At 40.2% G+C, this 27,347-nt stretch overlaps 1 protein-coding gene across 7 annotated transcripts in view; it reads right to left on the bottom strand.

Moving 5' to 3' along the window:
* Nucleotides 1-9,590: 9,590 nt before the first annotated feature.
* Nucleotides 9,591-27,347, bottom strand: part of mcc (MCC regulator of WNT signaling pathway) — a 180,499-nt gene continuing 162,742 nt past the window's right edge. For all 7 annotated transcript variants that reach the window (XM_072583876.1, XM_072583840.1, XM_072583859.1 and 4 more), the window contains 2 exons: nt 24,578-24,700; nt 9,591-15,388 (listed from right to left, as the gene is read on the bottom strand). In XM_072583876.1, coding sequence (XP_072439977.1) covers nt 15,208-15,388; nt 24,578-24,700 — 304 coding nt within the window. In that variant the 3' untranslated portion in view covers nt 9,591-15,207. The remainder of the gene's footprint in view (nt 15,389-24,577; nt 24,701-27,347) is intronic.

Raw genomic sequence — 27,347 nt, 5'->3', positions numbered from 1 at the left:
GTTCTATCCTTGTTGCAGTCGGACAGGTGGGGTTCAAGGCGGAGGTGCGGGAAGTGGAGGAGATGCAATGAAGACCATACTGTGGGAGGGGAAATTGTCCTTGAAATATGAGATCATCTGCGATGTCTTGGAGTGGAATTGCTCCTCCTGGGAGCAGAGGCAGTGGAATTGGAAGTAAGGGATCGTGTTTTTACAGCGGTGGAGGGTGGGACTAGTGTAGTCCAGGTAGCTGTGGGAGTCGGGTTTGAACTAGATGTCGGTGTTGAGTCAGTCACCAGAGATGAAGATGGGGAGAGATCCAGGAAGGGTAGGGAGGTGTCTGAGATGGTCCAGGTGAACTTAAGGTCAGGGTGGAAGGTGTTTGTGAAGGTGATGAACTGTTCAACCTCCTCATGGGAGCACGTGGTGGTGCTGTGACAGTCATCAGTGTTGTGGAGGAAAAGGTGGGGGAGTGGTGCCAGTGTTACTGTGGAAGTTGGAATGTTCCACATATCCTACGAAGAAGCAGGTATAGCTGGGGCTCATGCAGGTGCCCATGCCTACCCCTTTGGTCTGAAGGAAGTGGGAGGATTTGAAGAAGTTGTTGAGGGTGAGGACGAGTTCCGCCAATCAGTGTGTCAGTGGAGGGGTATTGGTTGGGCCAGTGGGAAATGAAGAAATGGAGGGCTTGGAGGCCTTCGCCACGGTGGATGGACTTATATCGGGACTGAATGTCCTGGTGAAGACAAGGCATTGGGAGCAGGGGAAACAAAAATCACAGGGGAGCTGGGAGGCGTGGGTGGTGTCCCGGATGTCTATGGGGAGTTCCTGAACCAAGGGGGACAATACGGTATCGAGATATGAAAAAATAAGTTTGGTGGGGCAGGAGCAGGTGGAAACAATAGGTCGACCAGGGCAGTCAGGTTTGCAGATTTTGGGGATGAGGTAGAAACAGGTGGTACAGGTTTCTGGGGCTATGAGGTTAAAGGCTGTGGGTGGGAGATCCCCAGAGGTGATGATCTGAGAGATGATGGTTTTGTGATGAGGTTGTGGTTGAGGGAGCAATAGGAGGGGGTGTCCGTGAATTGATGCCTGGCTTCAGTGGTGTACAGGTCAATGCAACAAACTGCCACTGCCCCCTACCCCATCTGCTGGTTTAATATTTTGCGAGGGTGAGAGGTTGGAGTGGCACTCTTCAACCACATCCTGAAGCAACTCTGGCCTGAACCTTTTCAACACCATCCTGAGGCATATGCTTTTTCAGCGTCACACTTTTCAATTCTGATCCCCAGCATTTGCAGTCCTCACTTACTCCTAGTTGCTGTAACCTTACTGTGAAGCCTCTTCCAAGGATGCCAACCTTGAAGAGGTTCTCCTCCTGCCTCCACAAGGATCTCAGTGCTTCTCTCCCTCCCTGCACCCCCAGGTCATCTCGTCTGCCCTGAACCTCTTCAACCACATCCTGAAGCACCCTCTCACCCTTAAGTTCACCTGGACCATCTTGGACACCTCCCTCCCCTTCCTGGACCTCTCCATCTCCAGCGACCAACTCAACGCAGATGTCTGTATTAAACCCACTAACTCCCACAACCTACCCGGACTGCACCTCCTCCCAGCCCACCTCCTGTAAAAATGCAAATCCTTAGTCCCAACTCCTTTGCCTTTGCCATATCTACTGCCAGGAGCAATTCGACTCCAGGACACCACAGATAGCCTCCTATTTCAAGGACCACAATTTCCCCTCCCAGCTGATCAACAGTGCCCTCCATTACATCTCCTGCACTTCGCACACTTCCACCCTTGAAATCCAACACTCCAGCCACAACAAGGATTAAACGCCCCGATCCTCACCATCCACCCTACTAACCTCTGGATACAGTGCATTATCCTCCGCCATTTCCACCATCTACAATCAGACCCCACACCCCACACCAGAGGTATATTTTTCTCCCTACCATAATCAGCATCTGCAGTACCCATTCCCTCCATGACTCCCTCATTAGGTCCATGCTTCCCACCAACCCAACCTCCACACCCGTCAGATTCTCTTGTTACCACAAGAGATGTAAAACCTGCACCCACACCTCCCCTCTCACTTCTGTCCAAAGCCCCAAAGGATCTTTTTACATCCGGCAGAGATTTTCCTGCACTTCCAAACCCTTCATCTACTGTGTCTGTTGCTCTCAATGTGGTCTCCTCTACATTAGGGAGACAGGATGCCGATGGATGAAACATTTCAGGGAACATTTCTGGGATATATATAACAAACAACTCCACTATCCTGTGGCCAATCACTTCAAGTCCCCCTCCCACTCCACCTAGGACCTGCAAGCCCTGGGCCTCTTCCACCGCCAAACCCAAGCCACCCTATGACTGGGTTAGGGTTAGACTGGAGGAAGAATGCTTCATCTTCCCCCTTGGGACCTTTCAAACCCCACAGCATCAACATTGACTTCACCAGTTTCCTAATCCCCCACCCCCCATCTCATCGCAGATCCAACCCTCCAACTTGGCACCACCCTCTTGAACTGTTCTACCTGTCCATTTTCCTTCCCATCTATTTGCTCCATCGCCCCCCTCCCCCCCCCCCCCCCCCCCCCCGACCAATCACTAGCATTTCCCACCTGCATGTACCTATTGTCTTCCCAGCTACCAGGACATCAATGATAAAAGGTTAAAAAAAAGGTTGATGTAAAAATAAATTGACAGGTTGACAGAAACATCTTTTGTGGCACAGTAGTGGTGTATCTCCCCCTGGACCCAGAGTCCCAGGTTACCAGAGGTGTGTAATAACATTTCTGAACAGGTTGATTAGAAAAATAGATTAATAAAAACATTTTTTAAAAATTTGAAGAAAAAAATGAAAGGTTAACAGATATAAAAACAAAATGAAAGATGAAAAGGAGTATTGTTGTGTTAGTTTCCCTGCCTGTGGGGCCAGGAGGCCTGGCTTTAAGTCCCACCCCTGCTCCAGGGATAATAACTCTGAAAAGAGTGATTAAACATTTAATATTTAAAGCCTTGAAAAACTGAAATGGGTAGAATGAAAGGTTGGCAGATTAAGAAACAAAATTAAAGGATGACAGGAGTGGCCTTGTGGCACAAGTGGTACTCTCCCTACCTCTGAAACAAGAGGCCTGGGTTCAAGTCCCACCAGCTGCAGAGAACTGTAAAAATATCTTTGGCCAGGTTAATTAAAGTATCTGAAAGGTTGCCGGGATATTAAAAAAAAGTAGACAGGGTTTTTTTTGTGGTCCAGTGGTGGTGCCCCTGCCTCTTAACCAGGAGACATGCATTCAAGTCACACATTTTAATTCACTCATGGGACACTGACATCACTGGCTGGCCAGCATTTTCTTACTTGTCCCTAGTTGCCCTTGAGGAGGTGGTGATGAACTACCGTCTTGAACCACTCTAGACCACCTACTCCAGAAGTGTGTAAAACCATCTCTGAACAGTTTGCTTATAAGATGTATATGGATGTGACAGGGCATTTGAGGCATAGTAGTCGTATCCCTGCCTCTGAGCCTGGAGGCCCAGATTCAAATCCCACCTGCTTCAGAGGTGGGTAGCAACACCTTTGAACAGGTCAGATTTGAAAATATCTGAAGTGTTGACGTTAGGGCCAGGAAACCGGTGAAGTGATTTAGGATATTGAAAGGCCAAGATAATATAGGGTATCCATCTTTAGGCTGATAAGTGAAAAGTCATATTTGCATCACAAGTGCCAGCCAATGATTACTTCCAATAAGAGAAAATCTCACCATCACCCAATGACATTCACTGGCATTAGTATCACTAAATCCTCCATTATCAATACCATGGAAGATTAGCATTGATCAGAAACTGACTAGCTGTATAAGTACTATGGCTTCAAGATACGAAATAGCTTTGGCAAATAAGGAGAATCCAAAGGGATTCTACAAATACATTAAGGACAATGGAGTAATGAGGGAGAGAATAGGGTCTCTTAAAGATCAACAAGGCCACCTATGGGTGGAACCGCAGGAGATGATAAATGAGTATTGTGCATCAGTGTTTACTGTGGAGAAGGATGTGGAAGATAAAGAATGTGGAGAAGTAAATAGCAACATCTTAAAAAATTATGACAGAGATGGTAGTGCTGGATGTCTTAAAATGCATAAAGGTGAAAAAAAATCCCCCAGACCTGATCAGGGGTACCCTAGAATTTTGTGGGAAGCTAAGGAAGTGTTTGTTCGATGCCTTGCTGAGATATTTGTGTCATCAATAGTCACAGGTGGCCTGCCAAAAGAATGGAGGTTGGCTAACGTGGTGCCACTATTTAAGACACATGGTAAGGAAAAGCCAGGGGCTTATAGGCTAGTGAGCCTGATATCAGTGGTGGACAATTTGTTGGAGGGAATCCTGATGGTCAGGATGTACATGTATTTGGAAAGGAAAGGACTGATTATGGATAGTCAACACGGCTTTATGTATGGGAAATTGTCTTTCACTAACATGATTAAGTCTTTAAAGGAAGTAACAAAGATTGATGAAGGCAAAGCGGTTGATGTGATCTATATGGACTTTAGTAAGGTGTTCAACAAGGTTCCTCATTTTAGATTGATTAATAAGGTTTGATCACATGGAATACAGGGAGAACTAGCTATTTGGATTCAGAACTAACTCAAAGGTAGCAGGTAGAGAGTAGTGGTGGAAGGTTGCTTTTCAGACTGAAGGCCTGTGACTAACAGTGTACCACATAGATCGGTGCTGGGTCCACTGCTTTTCAGCATTTATATAAGTGACAATGAACAATATAAGACATGGTTAGTAAGTTTGCAGATGACACCAAAATTGGAGATGTGTGAACAGTGAAGAAGGTTACCTCAGAATACATTGAGATCTTGATCAGATTGACCAATGGGCTGAGGAGTGGCAGATGGAGTTCATTTAGATGAATATAAGGTGCTGCATTTTGGAAAAGCAAATCAGGGCAGGACTTATACACTTAACAGGAAGGTCCTGGAGAGTGTTCTGAACAAAGAGACCTTGGAGTGCAGATTCATAGTTCCTTGAAAGTGGAGTTGTAAGTAGATACGACAGTGAAGAACGCGTTTGGCACACTTGCCTCTATTGGTCAGTACATTGAGTACAGGAGTTGGGAGCTCATGTTGTGCCTGTACAGGACATTGGTTAGGCCACTTTTGAAATACTGCATGCAGTTCTGGTCTTTCTGCTATAAGGATGTTGTGAAACTTGAAAGGGTTCAGAAAAGATTAACAAGGATATTGCTAAAGTTGGACGGTTTGAGATGTAAGACTAAGGTTATTTTCCTTGGACTATCAGAGGCTGAGGAGTGACCTTATAGAAGTTGATCAAATCATGAATAGAGTGAATAGCCAAGATCTTTTCCCTGGAGTGGGGGAGTCCAAAATTAGGTTTAAGGTGACAGGAGAAAGATTTAAAGGGATCTAAGTGGCAACTTTTTCACACAGACGGTGTGTGTGTATGGAATGAGCTGCCAAATGAAGCAGTGGAGGCTGGTACAATTACAACATTTAAAAGGCATCTGATAGGTATATGAATAGGATGGTTTTAGAAGGATATGGGCCAAATGCTGGCAAATGGGACTAGACTCAAAGACTGAAATCTCAGTCTTGCCTAGTCCACCCAAGATAGGCGGATGTGATGTGGCTTTGCTCTGTGACACTCCAAAACAATTAAAAGTTATAACTCTCTCTCCTGCTTCCACTCATACTCTTTATGTGCTCATCTTGTCATGAAACCTATCTCCTTACTCCATTGACTGCGGCGTTGGAAAAGCATAGCCTAATAGGCAGTAACCCAGGAGGAGAGTCAATGTTTCGAGCATAAGCTCTTCATCAGGAATGTGCCACACATTTCAGCGCCACACTTTTGACACTGATTTCCAGTCCTCACTTTCTCCTACTCCATTGAACAATGGCCCACCCATCTTTCTTTCTTGACTCCTATGTTAATTGATGTTAATAATCACAGTCACACCCATCTTTCCTTCTTGGCTCCTGTGTTTGGAGACAGAATCCCTACAGTGGTAATAGGCCACTTGGCCCAACAAGTCCAAACCAACCCTCCGAACAGTAACCCACCCAGACTCATTCCCTTACCCTATTACTTTACATAATACCTGACTAATGCATCTAACCTACATAACCCTTTATATTATGGGCAATTCAGCATAGCCAATTCACATAACCTGCATATCTTTGAATGGTGGGAGGAAACCCGAACACCCAGAGGAAACCCACACAGACACAGAGAGAATGTGCAAACTCCACACAGATAGTCACCAGAGGCTGGATTTGAACCCAGGTTCCTGATGCTGTGAGGCAGCAATGCTAACCACTAAGCCACCGTGCTGTCCAATATTGTTCATTAGTCACTCTTCAATGACACAATCCTTGATTCTATACATCTCCAAATTCTCCTTTCCTCTCAAGTCCTAAATATTGTTATCTTCGAAATCTGTGCTCATCTCTTCAGAATATTATATTTAAATCTATTCAGGCAGGTTTCCGGACTAACCACAATATCAAAACTGCTCTTATCAAAGTCACAAAAGACACCTATTACTGTGGCAAAGGTTAACTAACCCTCCATTAGTCCCTTAACCTAACAGCAACTTTTAGTATTGTTGACCACATAATGCTTTTCAATACCCCTTCACTGTCATTCATGTAGAAGGAACTGTATTCACCAGGCTAAACAATCACTAGCAATAGCATCTTTTCCCAAACACAGTGTGTCTCCAGTGTCTTTGGGTGGATTCATCTTTTTCTCTTCAAAAAAAATTACAGGCTCTCCTTTGTGATGTTTCATTATCCTAAGTGCTTTTTAAATTCAAGACATTACTTTTGTGGCAATAGTTACCAGATTTACCTGCATACTCTGAATCTACTCTGCCGTCCTTGAGTAAACAGTGCATCACTGGGTTGATATTCAACTGAAAAGTTGTGGCAATAACATTTTTGCACCATTAATCTTTTTAATTCATTTGGGAGTGCTGACAAGGCAAGCATTTATTGCTGATCCTTAGTTATTCTAGAGGTGGTGGTGAGCTTTCTCATTGAATTGCTGCAGTCCACATGGTGTGAGGACACCTACAGTTCTGTCAGAGATGGTGTCCAGAGCTTTGACCCATGACAATGAATGGCAATATAGTTCCAAGTCAGGATGATGTGATACTCCTACATATCTGGTGTGCTTGTCCATCAATGAGATTGAAATCAGAGAATTAGAATGTGCTATCTAATTAGAATAGATGTTATACACTGCTGCCTCTGTGCATCGATGGTGAAGTTTGTGAATATCAAAGGTACTGGACAGACTACCAATCAAATGGGCCGTTGCATCCTGGATTATGTCGAGCTTTGTGCGTTTTCAGACGTTGCAAACATCCAGAGAGGTGGCGAGTACTCCAGTACACTCCTAACTTGTGGACTTTATGGAGTCAGGTAGTGACTTGCTTTGGAACGCCCAGCCTCTGACCTGCTCTTGTAACCACAGCATTTATCTGACTAACCTAACTCTTTCTCCATGTTTAAACTAAAACTGTAAATGAGTTCTGGAGCAGTTTGGCCCTGGCAAAATTCAAAGTTCATAGGTTATCAGTAATTTGCTGATACTGTTGACAATAGACTAGATGGATTTCATTTACAAACAATGAGACCATAACATTTATTCTATATCCCTGGGCAATTTTCCACTTTATTGGATTACCTGCATTCTAGCTATACTGAAACACGAATTGGCAAGAAATAAGATTCATTATGGCACAGAAGGCTTCAGCACTACAGCTGGAATAATATTAAGACTCATTAATGTCACTGTATCCTTTTTTGTTCTTGCCTCAAGGACGAGCATCTATGATGGTAGAAACCGTAGGATGTAGCCAAGACAGATCAGCCAATCAGTACTCTGGCTGCAGATGATTGATGCTTACCATCATCCAGGATGGGATGTTCACAGAGCCCTCTCCTCCACAGTTCTTCATTTGTCTTTAAGCATTTATATGGAAGTTTAAAACTACAGAACCTGGATTTGAGCCAGTGAATTGTGATTACTTAACTTTAGTAACTGCTTCAAATATTTCACATGCGTATGCTGCAGCTCTACCAAGTTGGCAACTCATGTCTCAGCATGTCTGCTGAGACCTTGCACTCATTGAATAAGGGTTGATTACCTGCCTTGATGGTAATAATACTGAGGTCATAAATCATTGCATCCCTACAGTGAAGATAGAAGCCTTTTCACCAGAGACTGCAGCAGACCCAGTCCCCCATCATTTCCTGTAACCCTGCATGAATCATAGCGAATTCCCCATACCTACATATCCTTAAACACTATGGGGCAATTTAGCATAGCCAATTCACCTAACCCACACATCTTTGGACTGTGAAAGGAAACCACAACCACCAATGGAAAGCCACACAGGCATGAGAAGAATGTGCAAAGTCCACAGTCACCCAAGACTGAAATTCAAGCCGCAGCCTTAGAGCTGTGAGGATCAACATTATCCACTGTGTCACCCATGGCGAATATTCTGAAAGATGGCCACTGGCCCTGTAACATTAATTCTGCTTTCCCTCAACAGGTCTGGCAGCATCTCTGGAGTTTTTGCAGCAAATTCTGTTATTTGTGTGTGTAGAATAATATTCTGCTGGTTGATTTATTCTAAATCTGTGTCAATCAGTACACTGCTAATGTCACCCAACAAAATCAGGAATCGCTTTCATGTAAAGAAGGAACTTAATTTCCATGAGGACCTTGCAGTGATCATTCATATACCAGAGCTCAATCTGGCATTTATCCTTCAGGACTGAGACAGCTTGATCAATAAGCATAACTTGCCACCCTTGATGAGGGAGACTGAAGTTACCTATCCAGACTGCATTCTGTGCCACTTGTGAAGAGTGGTGATTGACACAGACTGATCAAATCAGCCAAGGAAAGGTGATAAGTGGTAATCAATAAGACGTTTTCAAACGCTACCGTTTAAACTAATAGGATTGTTTTTCAGGATCCACGTGTAATCTGATGCCACTGGATAGATCGACTTTACATCCATTTCTTCTAAATTATGTACCACTGTGCCCTATCAGTGGGATAGGATATAAAAGATTAGGTGTATTAGATACTGTCTGCTAACTTTCCCAATGTTGGCATGTCTGTACATGTTGCTGAGAACCACTTTGCAGGGTTACTGTACTGGCATAGCTTCAACCTAGGTATCGAACTCATCGGAGTTGTCCATCCATTTTTTTTCCTCTCTCATTAAACTTCTTTACACGGGCTTGGTGTAGCCAAGAGACTTGGTAGGCCCTTTTTAAAAGAGCAGGTTTCCTTCCCTTAATGGCCTTTATGAATTAGCTGAGGTCTTTTCCAAAAATCTGTTTGTTTCATTAAAACTAATATTCATAGTTAATTAAATAAAATTGGAATAGAAAATCTAAATTCACAAACTGCTATTGCAAAATTTGAACTCAAACCAGATCACTAGGTTCTGAACTATGAGTTCAAGATTATAATCTATATGATATTATACACACAGGTGATCAAATAAAGATTTCCAACAGACATGTACAAAGCTCAATGTTAAATTATTAGCATTAAAATTTGTCAATAAAAGTATTTATTCTACATACAAGATCTTTTGGAAAATAATAGTATAAATGTATCTTCATATAAATAAATGCAGAGTTTGTACAATTTTTTATAAAACAAGTTGTTTTACATTTTACAGCAACTAGGAAAACTACAAAGTCGAACAGTTACAAACTTAAATAGGAGGATATACAAATCATAACCCTCAAAGATGAGAGGTGTTTAAGTTTTCAGAACAAATCAGGCAGATCTGGAACAACTTAATATGGTTTAGGTGCTAGCCATTTGGAAATTTTACACGTAAATATAATCCAAAAATCTTGTTAAAAACAGCTGTGCAAGTTACTGTAAGTGTAGAAGGTAAGTCAATAGTGCTGTCATATATTTAACATCCTGGCTTGTGACATTCCTCGTATTATCTGTCTAGGTTCCACATTCAGAATTTCCTTCCCCTCCCCACATACCCCCTTCCAAAGAAAATCCTTCACAACTTTACAACAACGGGTTCAATAAAGTGAAGTGGTATTCGACTGACTTGACATAATCCTAAACACACAATACTGTACACACGGCCCAAAGAGAAATGCATATCAACTTACTAGTGATTCTCAAAATCATCCATTTTTCTTGTTTCATGATTTTAACTTTGATCAGAGATAAACTGGGGAGAGATGCTGAGTTTTAAAATGCCACTTTGATGAAGATAGCCATATTCAATTCATAAACTCATTTCAGAATGGATTTCCTTTAGTATTCAAGATTCTCTGTCCTATTTCAGTCAAACGATATGTTCCTTCTCGTCACTCTCAGAATATCTACATTATACCATGAAAGGAGCTCCTGTCTTCTATATTACATGTAAAAATTAAGTGACACACATATATATATGAAATTATGCTCAGGGAAATAAATAATTCTCCTGTTAATTTATCATTTAAAAATAGTATGTGATAAAATAAGAAAAGTTGCTTTTGCAGTAATTTACAAATATTTTAAATAATTGTGTGTAAAAAAAACAACTTTCAAAAACTCATTGGAACGTACTGGACAGTTATTAAAATGAAAGCAGAACTGAAACATGTGGTTATATGTATCCATCTTTAATCAAACAAAGTATATTCTGCGAGCACCTGTTATAAGTAATTCTTTGTGCCAGGACACCCTAATAATTATATCCTGTAAGCTTTAATCCTTCTGACTACAAGAACATCTATTGTAAGGTTTGCGAAATAAACTAACACTTACCTTACAATAGTTATAACATTGTCCTAAACTTATGCACAAATACATGTTTAATTGTATGACAGGACAAATAAGACATACTCAGATCTTTATTCCTCTCAAGAGAAAACAGAGATATGCTTGCGTTTGATATAGAAAATAGGGTCTTCAGTATATCTTGCTTTTAAAAGAAATTACTATACTTATAAAAACCACAGTTGAAAATTCACACTTATTTGTGAATGTTAACTTAATCAAAATTGTATTTGAATAGAAGGTGAAAGAACCAGCCGGTCTTAACATCAGGGTATAAACACTAATTTGCTGTGGGTATATCTTTTGCAGCAGGCCTCCACTGTACAGTAGCCATTTGTCTAGTGATCACTTACAATTGCTAGAAAAGTAATGTATTAATGTTATTTTTGATTTAGTTTTGCTGAAGAAAGGTCAAATGTTGGCTTCAAAGTAGAGAATTTGATGAACTGCTTCATGTGACAGCAATATTCACTTAATTTCTTTTCCATTTTTAGTGTTTGAATTTTAAAAATAAACTTAACAATAATAACACAAAGCAAAGGCAAATAATCATCTTAATCCATTCATCCCTTCTACAGCACTTGAAACAGATTATGTAACTATTTACATGATTGCTGTTTGTGGCAACTTGCGGAGCATAAATTGGATTGGTATTCCCTACCAATATATTTTATTGGCAATAAAGCATTTTGGAATATTCTGAGATCATGAAAGCTATGATAAAGCACAAGTTCTTTCTTTAGTAAATAGGGTGTTATAATTACACAAGGAGCTCGCAGACTCAAAATCAAAAATCACAATTACCAGAACAGTTTTCATTCTTTGAAAGGCCTTTAGAAGCTTAGCAGATTTTGATCTATTGCAAACTAAGAGCAGTGGGATTACATTATAATAGTCAGAATAGAAATGAATGTCCATCCAGATATGGCAAGGTCAAAGAGATCATTATGGCTTTATTTTGTTTGATCATCTTGAACATCCTGATTAATGTAAAGTTATATGTGGATCTCAGTTTCTCAAAGATATTAAAATAAGGAAGGTCCGCTGAGGAGACTTTCCAGTGCAGGGAGCACTTGGTTTAAATAAATTCAATAAGCAATTTTTCTCTGTCATTTGAAATTTGTATAATCATTACTTCTGTGCAACTATGATTGCATTTCGCCAGCATTAATTACCCAGTCTTGCTGCCCGAGATGATGTTGGGGAGCTTATTTCTTGAACTACTGCACTTCAATTCACAAATAATACGTTTTCAATTAATGGAGATAATAGAAACCTGCAGAAAATATCAATGCCAAAATGTATAATGGAGTCTTCAAAATCTTTTGCAATATTAGTTCCTGGGACTAAACAAAAGAATGTATCTTACGAAATAAATACCTGAACTTTTAGTTTACTTGAATTCAAAATTCCCAAATCAGAGTGCAAGTTTTAATTTCTGGAGCTTTAGCTCATACATCCTTTAACAATAAGATGCAAATTCTCCAAAAACACCTTAAAAATAATGTAAATATTAGTGTTTGACAAATCCACTTGTCAATGTGAAAGTGATTTTACTATAGCTAACTGAAAATTACATGATTAAAATGTTGGAAAGAAGGGCCATGTTGATGTACACTACAATTTTCCTATAACCCTTGGTTTTCCATTTCTGTGATAATTTAGCCAAAATATGAAGAATTAGCAAATTAAATTAGTAATTACAGAATTTGGTACAAAAAAACCAATGTGATTGGCTACTAATTGCTTAATGTTCAACAATATCAGATTATTTTGGTTCAGAAAATGAATACCCAAACCCAGTACCACCTGCTATGGTAACTGGTACCATACTGGTAAAATGATTAATTGAAGAGTCATGAACAATTCTATTTGTCTTTTTAACCACAAAGTAGTTTCCATTCTGTAGGCAGTTAATATGGACTGGTTGATTTTAAATTGTGGGTGGGATACAGTACTTTAGTTTTCATACAAAACATTGATTTACTAAATATAAATGTAGTCCAGAGAGATCACAGACATTTTTTCCAGTTATTTCTTCCCTGGTTCTACATCAGTATTACATAAAACACCTTGGGCTGAATTTTCCATTTTTGTTTTGCCCAAGTCTGAGTTGCATCAAGTTCTTGAAGAGATTTTCATCATAAGACCTAGCGGGTTTTATGACTGCATCTTATTAAACTCATGTTAACTACCCATGTCCATGGCATCCCTTACATCTGATTCCAGCCCCAAGTCACCACATGCTATCACCAGAAACAACAGGCAGTCAGCAGATATTCCAGAATTCACTGGTAAACCATGTGCCTGCAAAAAGCCATTCCGCACCTGGACACTTACCGTCAGTCCAGAGTGACCCAGCACAGTTCCTGATTTGTCCTGGACACAGCAGATAGAAATTGTAACCCCACGTTGTCAGCAGGGACCTGGAGGTCCTGCTGGCAGAGGTGACATACCTATTTTTCCCTCTTCCTTAAGAGCCAGCGTTTATGGCTATATCACAAGACTATGCCAGAATATGTCCAAGATTACTGGGTTAAAACAGACTCAACCATCTGGAGGAATTCACAGCAATGTAGAAAGGAGGTCAGTGATCTTCTCCACCCCACCAGTGTAACTGCCACTATCTTCTCTTCATACCTCACATTCATTATCTCTGCTACTGCACTCACCTCCAAAGGCTCATTCTTTGCCACTCTCACTAATGGCTGAAACATATTCCTTCACTTTCTGGCACACACCACTAATCCTGCATGCCTTCAAAGCTGCTTAATTACTTGCTCAGGGTATCTTCCTACCTGCACCAAAAGTAGCAGCTCTATCACCCACTTATATCCCCTTTAATACCTACCTCCTTCTCGTTCCAGGAAGAAATTAGCCCATAATAAATTAGAAAGAGTTAAGATAGATGGTGGGCTACCTAACATTTGGGTCCTCATCCCTTTTCAAAGGTTCCTAGCACTGACTGCCAGAGTGACTAGATGTCTGTTTCCAAGCCCCCAGAACTGGTATTGGAAGTTATTATTGACTTGCTGTGCTTGGACCCCAGACTGAAGACTGCCCCTTGATTGAGGCCTGCTGACAACTACGACAAATTTGCATGCCTTTGTGTCCACATTAAACAGCACAGCAAGATAGCATGATCATAAGATTGTATCTCTGGCTGAGGGGGAAAAAGCACAAAAAGGCAAAGATGCTGTGAATATCCAGGTATGTCTGAAGGGTGAGCACTGTATAACCAAGTAGACAGTCTGGACACGTAGCCATGAGCTGGGTGATGTCCTTAAGTGTGTAATGTCCTTGTTGCAGCAATACAATGATAGTTGTTGCTGTACTGAAGGGTAGAAATATCCTGTAAGTAGATTACAGATGTTCCATATGGGTTCTTAGAGACTGGTACATCAGATATCAATGTTGGAAGACATGTTGCATGTACTCGGTTCATAGAGCATGCCCTGAGATGCTGATGCCCTGTTTCCAACATGCAGTCCTTTGGAGACAAGTGACGAGCTAAATTTGCCAGATACCCACTTTGATTTCCATGCTGAAATTTCTTGACATCTAGCTTGTTTGGCACATTTGGCAGGACAGGAAACCAAATATTAATGAAACCAGCTGTACCATTAACAATACACTTAACAAGCAATAATTCCCTTCATTGGCAACTGATCGCTTCCTTGTAAGAAACTAGCTACATTCCTTGTGGAAACAGATATGATGGAGTGAGATGGGCCTTGCTAGACTTTGCACTCGATTCTGCCACAAATCTTGCTACAGCCCACATCACCCTAAGATTCCAGTCTTCACCATAAGAATTAATTTACATGATGTTTATCTTGACAATGGTAGTACAGCAGCCTCATGTGTTATGAAAATGGTTAAACAGCTTTGCTAGAACATATTTGTAATTTTCATGAACTTCAATAGAACATTAATGATGGTGAAAAACTATCTCCCAGCAGCATCTATTAAACTTTATATTTTTTGCTGTATAATTGTGTGTCTATTTGATACAACTTAATGGTAACATTTAGCCACATGTAAAGCAATTCCAAAAGTCAATTTGCTGTATTTGGACAGTATTTAAAAATTCATGTTCTTTTAGAGATGTAAATATATTTAGGAATGAAGTGGGCTCAGCTAATAACTGACGGCCCATATTTGGTCCAATACCACTATTATTCTTATGACATACATAGTTCCTCAAGAAATGTTAAGCTAGTGCTTTACATGTGGGAACTGCATATGTTCATACTGATCAGAAGAAAGGTGCCATTTCACTTTTCCCAGCCTCATTTTTAAAATCTTCGGCATCGATGTGGCAGAGCTGATGAATCACATCATCAGTACCATCAGCACGTATTCTTAGAGTGATGTCTCATTTGTTTGAGGTCTAGAGTTTTCCTCCTCTAGCAATGCAATTCTCTGTTTTAGCATTCTTACTTGCGTTTCATGTCTCTCCACCATTGCCATCATTTGTGCTTCCAGTTTTTTCAATTTATTTTGATGTTTCTTCTTTGCTTTCTCATAGGCTGCTACTAAATTACTAAAATAAAAAAAGTCAAAACAATTTACAAATTGTAAATATGATTAAGACATAATTATCTTGCTTCGTAAGGATCAAATTTATCCTTATGACAATCTTTTGTTTTCACATTTTTAGGCTGATTACATTACTTATTACAATATAGAAGGATGCAAAAGTGAAAAAATAAACCTTGAGTGTTTATAAAAAGTAAAAACAAATTTGTTAACTTGTTCAAACAAAATACAATTTAGCCTTTTTAAAATGTTGTACTTAGAAAGACTTATATTTCAAAATTTTAAATCAAGAAAGTTTTACCCAGCTAAAACAACTACTAAGGCTCACCAGTGAAACCCCATTCTTATTCATTTATTTGGTCTTCCTTCCATAACAATGTACAATCCTGAGTTGAGGCGATGCCAAATTAATTTGATAGAGTCTAATATAAAAGAGAGCCAAAATTTGTTGAATAGATGGATTAGAGAGGCTGAATAAACTGGCACTATTTTTCCCAGAGTGTTGGAGGCTGAGGGGTGATCTTCGAGAGGTTAATAAAATCATGAGAGGCAGTGGATAAGGTAAATAATTAGGATCTTTTCCCTGATGTGGGGGAGTCCAAAATTAGACAGCATAGGCTTAAGGTAAGGTGAGGCGAGGGGAAATATATAAAAGGGACCTAAGGGGCAACTTTTCCATGCAGAGAGTGATGTGTGTATAGAATGAGCTGCCAGAGGAAGTGGTGGAAGGTGACACAATTACAACATTTAAAAGGCATCCGAATGGGTATATGAATAGGAAGGGTTGAGTGTGTTATTGGCCAAATGCTAGGAAATGGGACTAGATTTATATCAGATATCTGGTTGGCATGGACAAGTTGGACAGAAGGGTCTGTTTCCATGCTGCACGTCTCTAGGACACTGCGACTTTTCAAAATCAATTATTCACTCAATTTTCTTAACTGCTGCAAATGATTCTGGTCTGTTATTGCATTTTGTAACAATATCTTTCTGTAAGTAAGTTTATGAGTAATAGTTCAGAGAATCCACCTTCTACTTTTGCAAAATTTCAAGCAATTTCCTCTCCCTTTTTGGAAAAAAATTCAGCATTTATAAACACAACTATTTACATATCAGTATAAGTATCTCCAGCTTCCACCATAACCAGGATTGAATTTTTGCTTATGTTGTTACATTGAGAAGTATTTGGTTGGTTTCACTTTTGCCTTCCTAAATCACAGCCCAAACATTTAAAACTCTAGCCTCTGGTTCTGAAATTTCTGGACTTTGATTCACAAAAACACACCACAGGGTCAAGTCCTACAGTTGGAATATGAAAAAAAAACCTTTTGTTTAGGACAAACATCATGAGATTGACGTTTACACAAATTTATCCAATATCTTTCTCTTAAACTGAAGCACAGTTTTTATTATGGAAAGCATTGCCTTTGGATAGTTTTATTGCTTATATGAAGCAGACATTATAGAAGTAATAGAAAGCTAGGAAATAATTTCACCTACCATTTATACAAAGAAAGAGAAATAAAAATAATAGCTTTTATATTAAACTCACTACAATAATGCTAAAAATCACACCACCAGATTACAGTCCAACAGGTATATCTGGAAGCACTAGCTTTCGAAGTGCTGCTCCTTCATCAGGTGGTTGTGGAGTTTTTGACCACAATAATGCCGTGCAACTGGTCCATAACTACAAGCACTGGAGAAGTAGAATCTATCTTGATGAAATTTTGATTATACATGAAATAACACTGCAGAAGAATAAAAGATACTGATGACTACTGTGTATTTTGAATTCTTAGGATTTATTTTCAATGTTTTAAGACTTTTGTCCTGTCCCAGTATCAACTGTGTAGAAAATAAACTTAATTAAAACAGGGCAACCTACACGAGCTAATTTCCTGGTGCACAGGAACACCTTACTTCCATCAGACTATGATAAGACACATGAGTACTCAATGATTGACAGAACATTAGGAAGGTCAGAGGAAATGAGTGTTCTTAGAGCGTTTGTTCACAGATTCTTGAAGGTGCCAGGACAGGTTCATACAGTTGTTCAGGCGCATGTGAAATGCTTGCTTTATCAGTTGTGACATAGATTCTAAGAGTAGGGAAGTCAGGTTGGAGTTGTACAGAACTTTGGTTAGGCCACAGCTGGAGCATTATGTGTAGTTTTGGTATTGGCTGTATAGGAAGGATGTGATTGCACTGGAAAGGTTGCAAAGGAGATTCACCAGCATGATGTCTGGACTGAATCATTTTAGCAAGGAGAGGCTGGAGATGTTCAGGTTGTTTTCTTTGGAGCAGAGGGGTTTGAGGGGGTCCTGATGGAGTTGTATAAAAGATTATGAGCGAGATGAACAGGATGAATAGAAAGCAGCTGTTTTCCTTAGTCAAAGGATTAATAACAAGAGGGCATAATTTTAAAGTGAAAGGAGGAGGAAGACATTTTCACCCAGAGGGGGTATGGGTTCGGAATGCACTACCTGGAATGATAGTTGAGGTGGGAAACCTCACAACCTTTAAAACGTACTTACATCAACACTTACATAGAACTTAACAGCGCAGTACAGGTCCTTTGGCCCTAGATGTTGCGCCGACTTGTCATACCAATCTGAAGCCCATCTAATCTACACTATTTCCATGTACGTCCATATGCTTGTCCAATGACGACTTAAATGTACTTGAAGTGTCATAACACTCAAGGCTACGGACTACTACTGAGAGAAAGTTGGACAAGTGTGGGTAGTAGTGCATTTTTAGCAGTTATAGACTCAATGGACCAAAGGGCCTCTTCTATACTAAATGATTCTATATATGAAGTCTAAATGATGGAAGGTCAAAGTGCTAAGCCCCCATGTGTTAGATAGGTCCCTCCTCCACCCCCAAACAGAGAGATAGATATTTTTAAAAAACCTTCCTGATGGGTAAAGGAACTGCTTAGTGTGGAACTAAGTCACGCAGACCAGAAAGTCTAAAGGTCCTATTTATAGTCAGTGCTGAATTAATTGATCACAGCCATGACAACAGTTAGGATGCTATGACGGACCTCAGCACCCTAGGAAGAAAGGGCAGTGGGAAGCAAGTCAGCCAGACTGGTTTCTCTTGACAGTTATCTTAACTGCCAGAAAACATCTAGATGTCATATGTGGATCAGATCATGCTTGGCCAAATATTCTGAAGATATCTATCATCTTAGCCCATACTGTAAAAATGCCACATGTACAATGTTCTAGACAGCTAATCATATCAGACCAACATTTGGTGAGGTAGGGAAAAAGAAAAAAAAATGTGTTTTTATATTAGAAAATAGCCCTGTTATAGGAAGGATATTATTAAGCTGGAGGAAGTTCAGAAGAGATTTACCAGGATGTTGCTGGGAAGGGAGGGTTTGAGTTGATAAAAATAGGCTGTAACTTCTTCTATTGGAGCAGAGCAGGTGATCTTGTGGAAGTTTATAAAAAATCATGAGTGATACAGAGAAAGTGGAATTAACTTCCAGCGGAAGTGGAGGACATAGGTACAGTGACAATGTTTAAACGTACTTGGATACGTACATGAATAAGAAATGTTTGGAAGGATGTGGGCCAAGCGCAGGCAGGTGGGACTAATTTAGTTTGGGATTATGGTCTGCTTCCATGCTGTATGTCTCTAAAATAAAAACCACACACTGTGGAGCACAATCATGGACAACAAAAAGAATAAATGCTAGAATTTGAAATAAAAACACAAATACCAGTGTGCAACAACATAAGTTCTCCTCTGGAGGATAGGAGAATTGGATTAGCAGAAAATGGTGTTTTCTGGAAGAGATCCATGCCAGTGTTTATTCATTTATTTTTAATTATCCATTCTACATCATAGAAAATGCAGATACCACCAAATTTGGATGCATAGCTAATAAAACGGTGGACTTCAGCAAAAAAGACCACAAACAGATTTGCAGAGTTTGTAGATGAATGGCAAATAAAGTTCAAATTGCCGAAATATGAAATAATTAATGCTGATAGAAAGAATAAGTATTCTAGTTGTTTACTTGAAGTATGAAACTAAATAAGATAAAGCATTGAAACTGGGAAGATTATTAAAAATATCAAAAAATACAAAGATGAGTTGATAAGTAGATGAGTTTATTCCTAGAAGAACAGGATATAAAATGAGATGGAGTTTAATATGGATAAGTGTTATATTATCCATTTTGACTCGAAGAATAGAAGGGTAACTTATGTAAATAGGGAGAAACTTTAGAGTGCTTTACTGTAAATGGAAAGAAACTTTGAAGTGCTTAGGCACAGAGGGATCTTTAATTCAAAGGGATCGAGGTGTCCTCATACATGAACCATGGAAAGCAAGTATGCATGCACAGCAGGTCATAAAACAAGGCAAATGAAATTTCGGCATTTCATAGAATACCCACAGCATGGAAACAGGCCAAACATGTCCACACCGACCCTCTGAAGATTATCCTACCCAGAACCATTCCCCCTAACCCATCCTTGTAACCTTGCATTTCCAGTGGCTAATGTATCTATCCTACACATCTTTGAACACTATGGGCAATTTCCTATGGCCAATCCACCTAACTTGCACATCTTTGGACTGTGGGAGGAATCTGGGGCACCCAGACAAAACCGATGCAGACACTGTAAGAATGTGCCAACTCCACACAGTCATCAGAGATTTGCTGATCATTCTCAATGACGTGCTACTTGACTTCAAAGCCATGAACAAAGTAACTATTCAAGACAACAGACAGCGTCACCCATTATGAACCTGCATTTATACAGTGCTATTTTTGACTCAGGAAATCCTAGAATGATTAATAGACAATTAAGCACTGCCGATTTTTAAATGTGAATTACTTTTGATATCTCATCACTTAACTTGGATAATGGACTGGATTTTATATCTGCTCCCTTCCCCCCCATTCCTTCATCATAGTTGTTGGTGAGGAGGCTCATTAAATAAAACAGGTGACATTTTTATTGCTTCAGTTCACCTCCCTGCCACGCACCCCCCGCCCCCCGACCTCTATTCCATATTATGATAACAGGAAAGGATTCAAGCAGACCAACGACCCATTGCCCTGTAAGGCTATAATGCAGTTACTTAATGGCCATTTAAGGGCCATATTCTGTATCACTTTGACTTTTCAGGTGCCATGCTATCAGGGAGGAAGGTGAAAGTAATTATTTTTTTGGGGGGGGGGGGGGGGGGGGGGCAACCCTGTACCCATCTCACCCATCAAGATTGTACATCCCCCATGAAGATTCCTCCTGTTGCCTCTAAAACACAGCCACCATATCTTCACTCCCTTTGTTGAGATTTGCCACCCAGACCTGATTAAAATGTCAGGCTTACCTGGACTCTGGACTCTTTCCTAGGATTGCCTATAGTTACAGCACAGGGGAGGAGGTATTAGCACGAATGAAAAGCATAAAATTGGATATCCCAAGACCCAGATGAGATGTATCCCAGGTTGCTGTGGGAGTTAAGGGAAGAGATACCAGGGCCTCTGACATTAATTTTCAATCCTTCTCTGGACACAAAAGATTTGCCAGAGGACTGGAAGACAGCTAATGCTCCATTATGCAAGATAGCAAGGGATAAACCAGGAAACAACATGCCAGTAATCTGGCACCAATGGTAGGAAAACTATTAGACAAAAAAAAAACTGACGGACAGAATTTATCTTCACTTGAAAAGACAAGGATTAGTCAATCGGTATAGCTTTTTTGGTGGGAGATCATGCCTGGCAAATTTGATTGAATTGTTCAAAGTGGTGACTAGATGTGTCGACGGGAGTAGTGCAGTTGATGTTGTTTAAATGAACTGAGATAAACTCTGTGAATCCCTTACATCCTCCTCAAAGGACAGATGGTTCCTCAGTTTAATGTGACTGAAATACAGAAACCCTGATTACCAGTCCTTCCTGGTCATGGTAGTGGCTTCCAGTTTTATGTTCAGGACTGTATCCACTTCAGTGGTAATTTCTCGGAGGAATGATTGGTCGCTGGCATTTAAAGGGGAGGGAGTGGTGAGGCCAGGATTGAGGAGCCATGAATGGTAAATCTGGGAAATGCGAATCGCCCTGAGGTTTTGCAGGAATTAACTGATTTTTAATGGTTTTCTCTGATTTTTCAAGAGACACAACCAGGATGATTGACAGGCTTCCTGCCCTACAGTGGGGAAAGCCTGTGACACAAGGCTGTGAGAAGGAAGGAGGGCTTGTGATTGAAGAGGAGGGGTCTATGATGTGGCAGTAGGAAAGATCGGTGATGTGGGGGGGGGGGGGGGGGGTAGAAGAGAGGTAGATTGGAGTAGACGGACAGTAAAAGTACAGAGGTCTTACTGCAGCTGTACAAAGCATTAGTGAGTATTACAGACAGTTTTGGTCCCTTTACTTGAAGAGGCATGCAGCTGCATTGGAGGTTCACTGGATGGATTCCAGGAATCAGAGGTTTGACGTATGGAGAGAGAGATTCGGCAGTTTAGGTTTATACTCTAGAGTTGAGTAATAAGAGGAGATCTAATTGAGGTGTATATAGTACTAAAGAGCATTGACACAGTGTAGAAAAGACATTTCCTTAGGTGGAGCAATCTAGAACGTGATATCTTAGTTTTAGGTTAAGATGAAATAGATGAGGAGAAAATACTTCTCTCGAAAGATCCTGAATCTGTGGAATTCATTACCTCAGAATATGATGGACACCAGGGCCTTGAGTAAATTTAAGGAGGGAAATAGACAGATTTTTAATTAGTAATAGGTTGAAGGGTTATGGAGATTAGACAGGAAAGTGGAGCTGAGGCAGAGATGAGATAGCCATGATTGTAATGAATGGCAGAGTAAGCTTGAGGGGCTGAATTGCCTACTCCTTCTCCTAGTTCTTACATAAAAACAGGAAGGTGATATTAAATTAACGTAGAAACACCTTAAATACTGTTTGCAAATTCAGTGTACTGAATAGGAAAAATATATGAAAGCACTCAGGATCCACAACAACAGTGGATGAGCCTCATCCTCGATACCAAGGAACTTTCGAAAGAGAGGAGATAAAAACACTGGTGAAACTTCAGAAAGAGTTTACAAAAATATTATGACACATTGAGACAAAAGTTTGAGCAGATTGGGATTTTCTTCTGGGAAAGCAAACATATGAGGCCTGGTAGAAAGCTTCAAAACCCTGAAGAAGTTTGATAGGGTGGATGTGGACTTTTAAAAAAAGAGATTTAAGGCAATTCCCGAACAAGGAGGTTTAAATAAAACACAACCCAGTAATAATTCAAAACTCACTATTGTTTTTCACAGCTAATTGCAAAAATGTGGCTTACTTCTGTATTGTACATTTTATGGAATCTTATGCATACTTAGTTTAGATTCTGGGTCTTATAGTCTTCTGCTCTGAGCAGATGAAGTATCTCTCCTTGCATTTACATTACTGTATCATAAAAGGGTCAAAACAGGAGACACACTAAACACTGGATTTTTAATTCTGTTAAAGACAAGGAAACTGTATTGAGTAGCATTAATGTACAGTGAGTGCCTGGAACTGATATCAACAGGATTCAAATTGGTAGCAACGTGGTACAGTTAGGTTCACACTAAACTTTAAAAACATAGTAGAAAATATGCCATTCAGCCTACTGAACCTGCACCACCATTCAACACGATCATGGCTGATCTTACCATCTCCACGTTCCTCCCTTTTTCCCCATAAAGAACCTAACATTTTTCAGTAAGGTTGCTCTCAGTCTTCTAAACGCCAATGAATACACGGTCATTTACTCAAGCTTTCTTCAAGTAAATCCCTACACACTAGGGATCAACTTAATGAACTTTCTCTAAACTACCTCTAATGCCAATATGTTTTTCCTTTGATTAAAGGACCAACCTGTTCACAGGATTTAAGCATGGTCTAACCAGTGCCTTGTACACTTTCAGCAAGACTATTTCTGCACATTATTTCTATTGAAATAAAGTCACCCTTATCATCTCTTCACTATTACCTGAATTTTAATGCCAGTTTGTGATTCATGCATGAATTCATCCAAATTTCTCTGTACTGCAGCCTTCTGCAGTTTTCATTCAGCTCTTCTATTCTTAAAGTGTTTAATCTCATTTACCCACATTTCATTCCATCTGTCAAGTCTTCGCCCAATCACAGAACCTGACACCAAGTCTACAGAGGAATGTAGACATTCTCACCACTTGCTATCCTATTTATTTTTGCGTCATTCCCAACTTTGGCAGTGGTACATTCACTCCCATCATTCAAGTCATTAACATTTTATATATAATATGGTACTAGGCCCTGCAATGATCCCTGTGGCATTGTTCGTCGTAATTTGCCATCCTAAAAAATGTCTCCCTTATCCCAACTCTGTCTTCTATTAGCCAATTCTTTATCCATGCCAATATACCACCTCTATCATCATAGGCTGTATTTGTGATAACTAACCAAACATCTTTTGGAAATACAAATACATTACAGGTATAGGTTTCCTTTCATCTATCCTGTTTGTTGCCTCCTCAAAATAGGGAGAATTTTCAATAAATTTGTCAGACATGATTTCTACTTATGAAACCAAGCTGACTCTGCTTCCTTGCATTACTTATTTCTAAGAGTAACTTGTTCTAACATATTCCCAATGACAAATGTTAAGCTAACCTGCCTAGAGATGCCATATTTTGGCTCCTCTCTTTTTGAATAAAGTTGTTACATTGGCAGTTTTCCAATCCCATGGGACTTGCCCAGAACATAAAGATTCTTGGGAGATTACTACTAGTGCACCCACGATCTCTGTAGCAAATTCCAACAATAAAATTGGATTTAACTCCTGTCCAGGGGACTTAACGTCCTTTAGCCCCATTAGATTTCCTAGAACTCATTTTCTCGTCATAATTATTTTACCTACCTCCGCCCCCACTTTTTGCCCCTTGATTGTTCAGTGTTGTTGAAATGCCTGAAATGGCAATAGCATCAGCTTTAACAGTCAAAGATAGTAAGTAATGTTATTATTTCCCCAGCACATTTTCTAATGGGTCTATGCTCCTTTTAGCCCCTCTCTTTCTAGCACCGATCCTATTTTCATTCAGTGAATGGTGCAGAGACATAAATAACACGATCAATTCTTCTGTCAGGAAAAGTTCTACATGAAAATTGTTCATCTATTCTTTTACCAACTCACATACCTGTTTGCTCGTTTGAGGTCATTAACAAATTCTGCAGACTGCTGATGTCGCACTTCACTGCTTTTTGTCATTCGTTCCAAGGCAGTTACTAATTCCTGAACACGGGATTTCATCTTTTTCTCTCTGTGAATCAAAATATAGGAATAAACAGAAGATCATGCAAATTTTCATATGAAAAAGACCATTCAAACCATCATAGAAGAACTGAAATTAGCTGCCAACTAGAAGTCTCTACCTCATCTATTTCCCTCACTAACTTTTTTCATGTTTATCCAATGTTTTCTAAAATAGGAATGAGTGGGCATTCCATAGCTTCAATAACAACGTACTGAAAGGTTCCATGTGCTTACAAAATACTAGACGGTGATTTGACCAATCAAACTGCAATGGCTCTTCATTACTCCCTTATCTGACCACACACAAATACCCCCCTGCCTATAACAGTCCTGAATCCCCTCACCCGAACATATGCATCCACCTGAACCCCCAACATGTGCTTTCCCATGCAATGATCAGACAACTCACTCACCACCCTGACTGGAGCTGATTATCCCACCCACCACAAACATAGCCAACTTTCCAATCACTAATCAGACCTGACTAATCTGACCAAAACAGATCAGATCTGATTATTAGAACATCTGCTGTTCCACAACCAGACCCGCATAACCATCACACCCATTCATCTATCTGAGACCTTTACAAACTTGCCCAAGTATGGGAGCTGTTGTAAATGGGGCCATGTCTTTTCCTACCCTGAAACTCACATATGCTACTTAAACTTCAGCTGAATGCCTATGCTGCAAATATCTGCTTCAACTGGGATTGGAAAATACAGTTACTGAGATATGCAGCATGGAAACAGACGCTTCGGTCCAACTCGTCCATACCAACCAGATATCCCAAACTCATCCAGTCCAGCATATGGCCCATATTCCTCTAAACCCTTCCTATTAGTGTACTCATCCAAATACTTTCTGAAATGTTGTTGTCGCAGCAGCATCTATCACCACCTCTGACAGCTCATTCCATACACAAACCACCCTCTGCATGAAAAAGTTGCCCTTTAGATCTCTTTTAAATCCTTCTCCTCTCACCTTAAACCTATGCCCTCTAGTTTTGGATTCCCCTACCCTGGGGAAAAGACCTTGACTGTTCAACCTATCAAAGCTAACAGGGGTCCATTAGCTGACCCCTCAGCCTCAGTCCCTCTAGGGAGATCAGCACTGGCCTGTTGAGCCCGTGCCTATAGCTCAAACCCTCCAACTCTGGTAACAACCTTGTAAGTTTTTTCTGAACCTTTCAAGTTTTACAACATCTTTCTTATGAAGGGAGACCAGAACTGAATGCAGTATTCCAAAAGTGGTCTAACCAATGTCCTGTAGAGTCGCAACATGACCTCCCAATTCCTATACACAATGCATTGACCAATAAAGGCAAGCATGCCAAATGTCTTCTTCACTATCCTATCTACCTGCAACTCTACTTTCAAAGAACTACGAACCTGCAATCCAAGGTCTCTTTATTCAGCAACTCTCCCCAGGACCTTATCATTAAGTGTATAAGTCCTGCCCTGATTTGCCTTGCTAGAATGCAGCATGTCACATTTACTTAAACGCCATCTGCCACTCCTCCGTCTATCTGATCAAGGTCCCATTATATTCAGGTAACCATCTTCGCTGTCCACTACACCACCAATTTTGGTGTCTTCTGCAAACTTTCTGCCAATCCTCCGTCTATCTGATCAAGGTCTCATTATACTCAGGTAACCATCTTCGCTGTCCACTACACCACCAATTTTGGTGTCTTCTGCAAACTTTCTGCCAATCCTCCGTCTATCTGATCATTTGTCATCATTTGTCATCTGCAAACCTACAATCATTTATATAAATGAAAAAAAAAGTGGACACCGCTAGTCACAAGTCTCCAGTCTGAAAAGCCACCATCCCATCTCCTACTTTCAAGCAAACTTTGTATCCAAATGGCTAGCTCTTCCTGTATTCCACATGATCTAATCTTGCTAACCAATCTACCAGGCGGAACCTTGTCGAATGCTTTGAAGTCCAAAGAGACATCCATCACTCTGCCTTCATCAACCTTCTGTGTCATTTCTTCAAAAAACTCAATCATTAGTGAGACATGATTTCCTTTGCACAAAGCCATGTTGACGAGCTATGTTGACTGTCCTTGCCTTTCCAAATACATGTCAATCTTGCCCCTTATAATCCCCTTCAACAACTTACCCACCACTTATGTCAGGGTCACGGTCTATAATTCCCCTAGCATTTTCTTACCACCTTTCTTAAATAATGGAACCACACTACCAAACTTCCACGGCTATAGATGATGCAAATATTTCAGCAGGGGGCCCATAAATCACTTCCCAATATTTCTCTTGCTAAACATGATGCTGCAACCTGGCATACGATCTGTCAGGTTTCCTAAGTGCCCTGATGACATTCAGGCCACCATATCTCTCAATCCCTTCTCACTGTGTATTTTCTTTTAATTTATGATTCAATGGGATACCGGCATTGCAGGCAATGCCAGCAATTGTGGAATGACTTACTAGGCCATATCACAGAACTGTTAAGAGTCTGGAGAAACATACAGGGAAGTACAGCAGACTTCTTCACCAGATTGATTTTTACAGTAATCAATGGTCATCACCAGCACTAAGAATAGATTGATGTTGATGGGCAGCACAGTGGCACAGTGGCTAGCACTGCTGCCTCACAGCAGCAGAGACCCGGGTTCAATTCCCGCCTCA

This window comes from Chiloscyllium punctatum, chromosome 2 (genome assembly GCF_047496795.1).
Source record: "Chiloscyllium punctatum isolate Juve2018m chromosome 2, sChiPun1.3, whole genome shotgun sequence".
Taxonomy (NCBI): Eukaryota; Metazoa; Chordata; class Chondrichthyes; order Orectolobiformes; family Hemiscylliidae; genus Chiloscyllium; species Chiloscyllium punctatum.
This window is presented reverse-complemented; position numbering and strand designations above follow the sequence as displayed.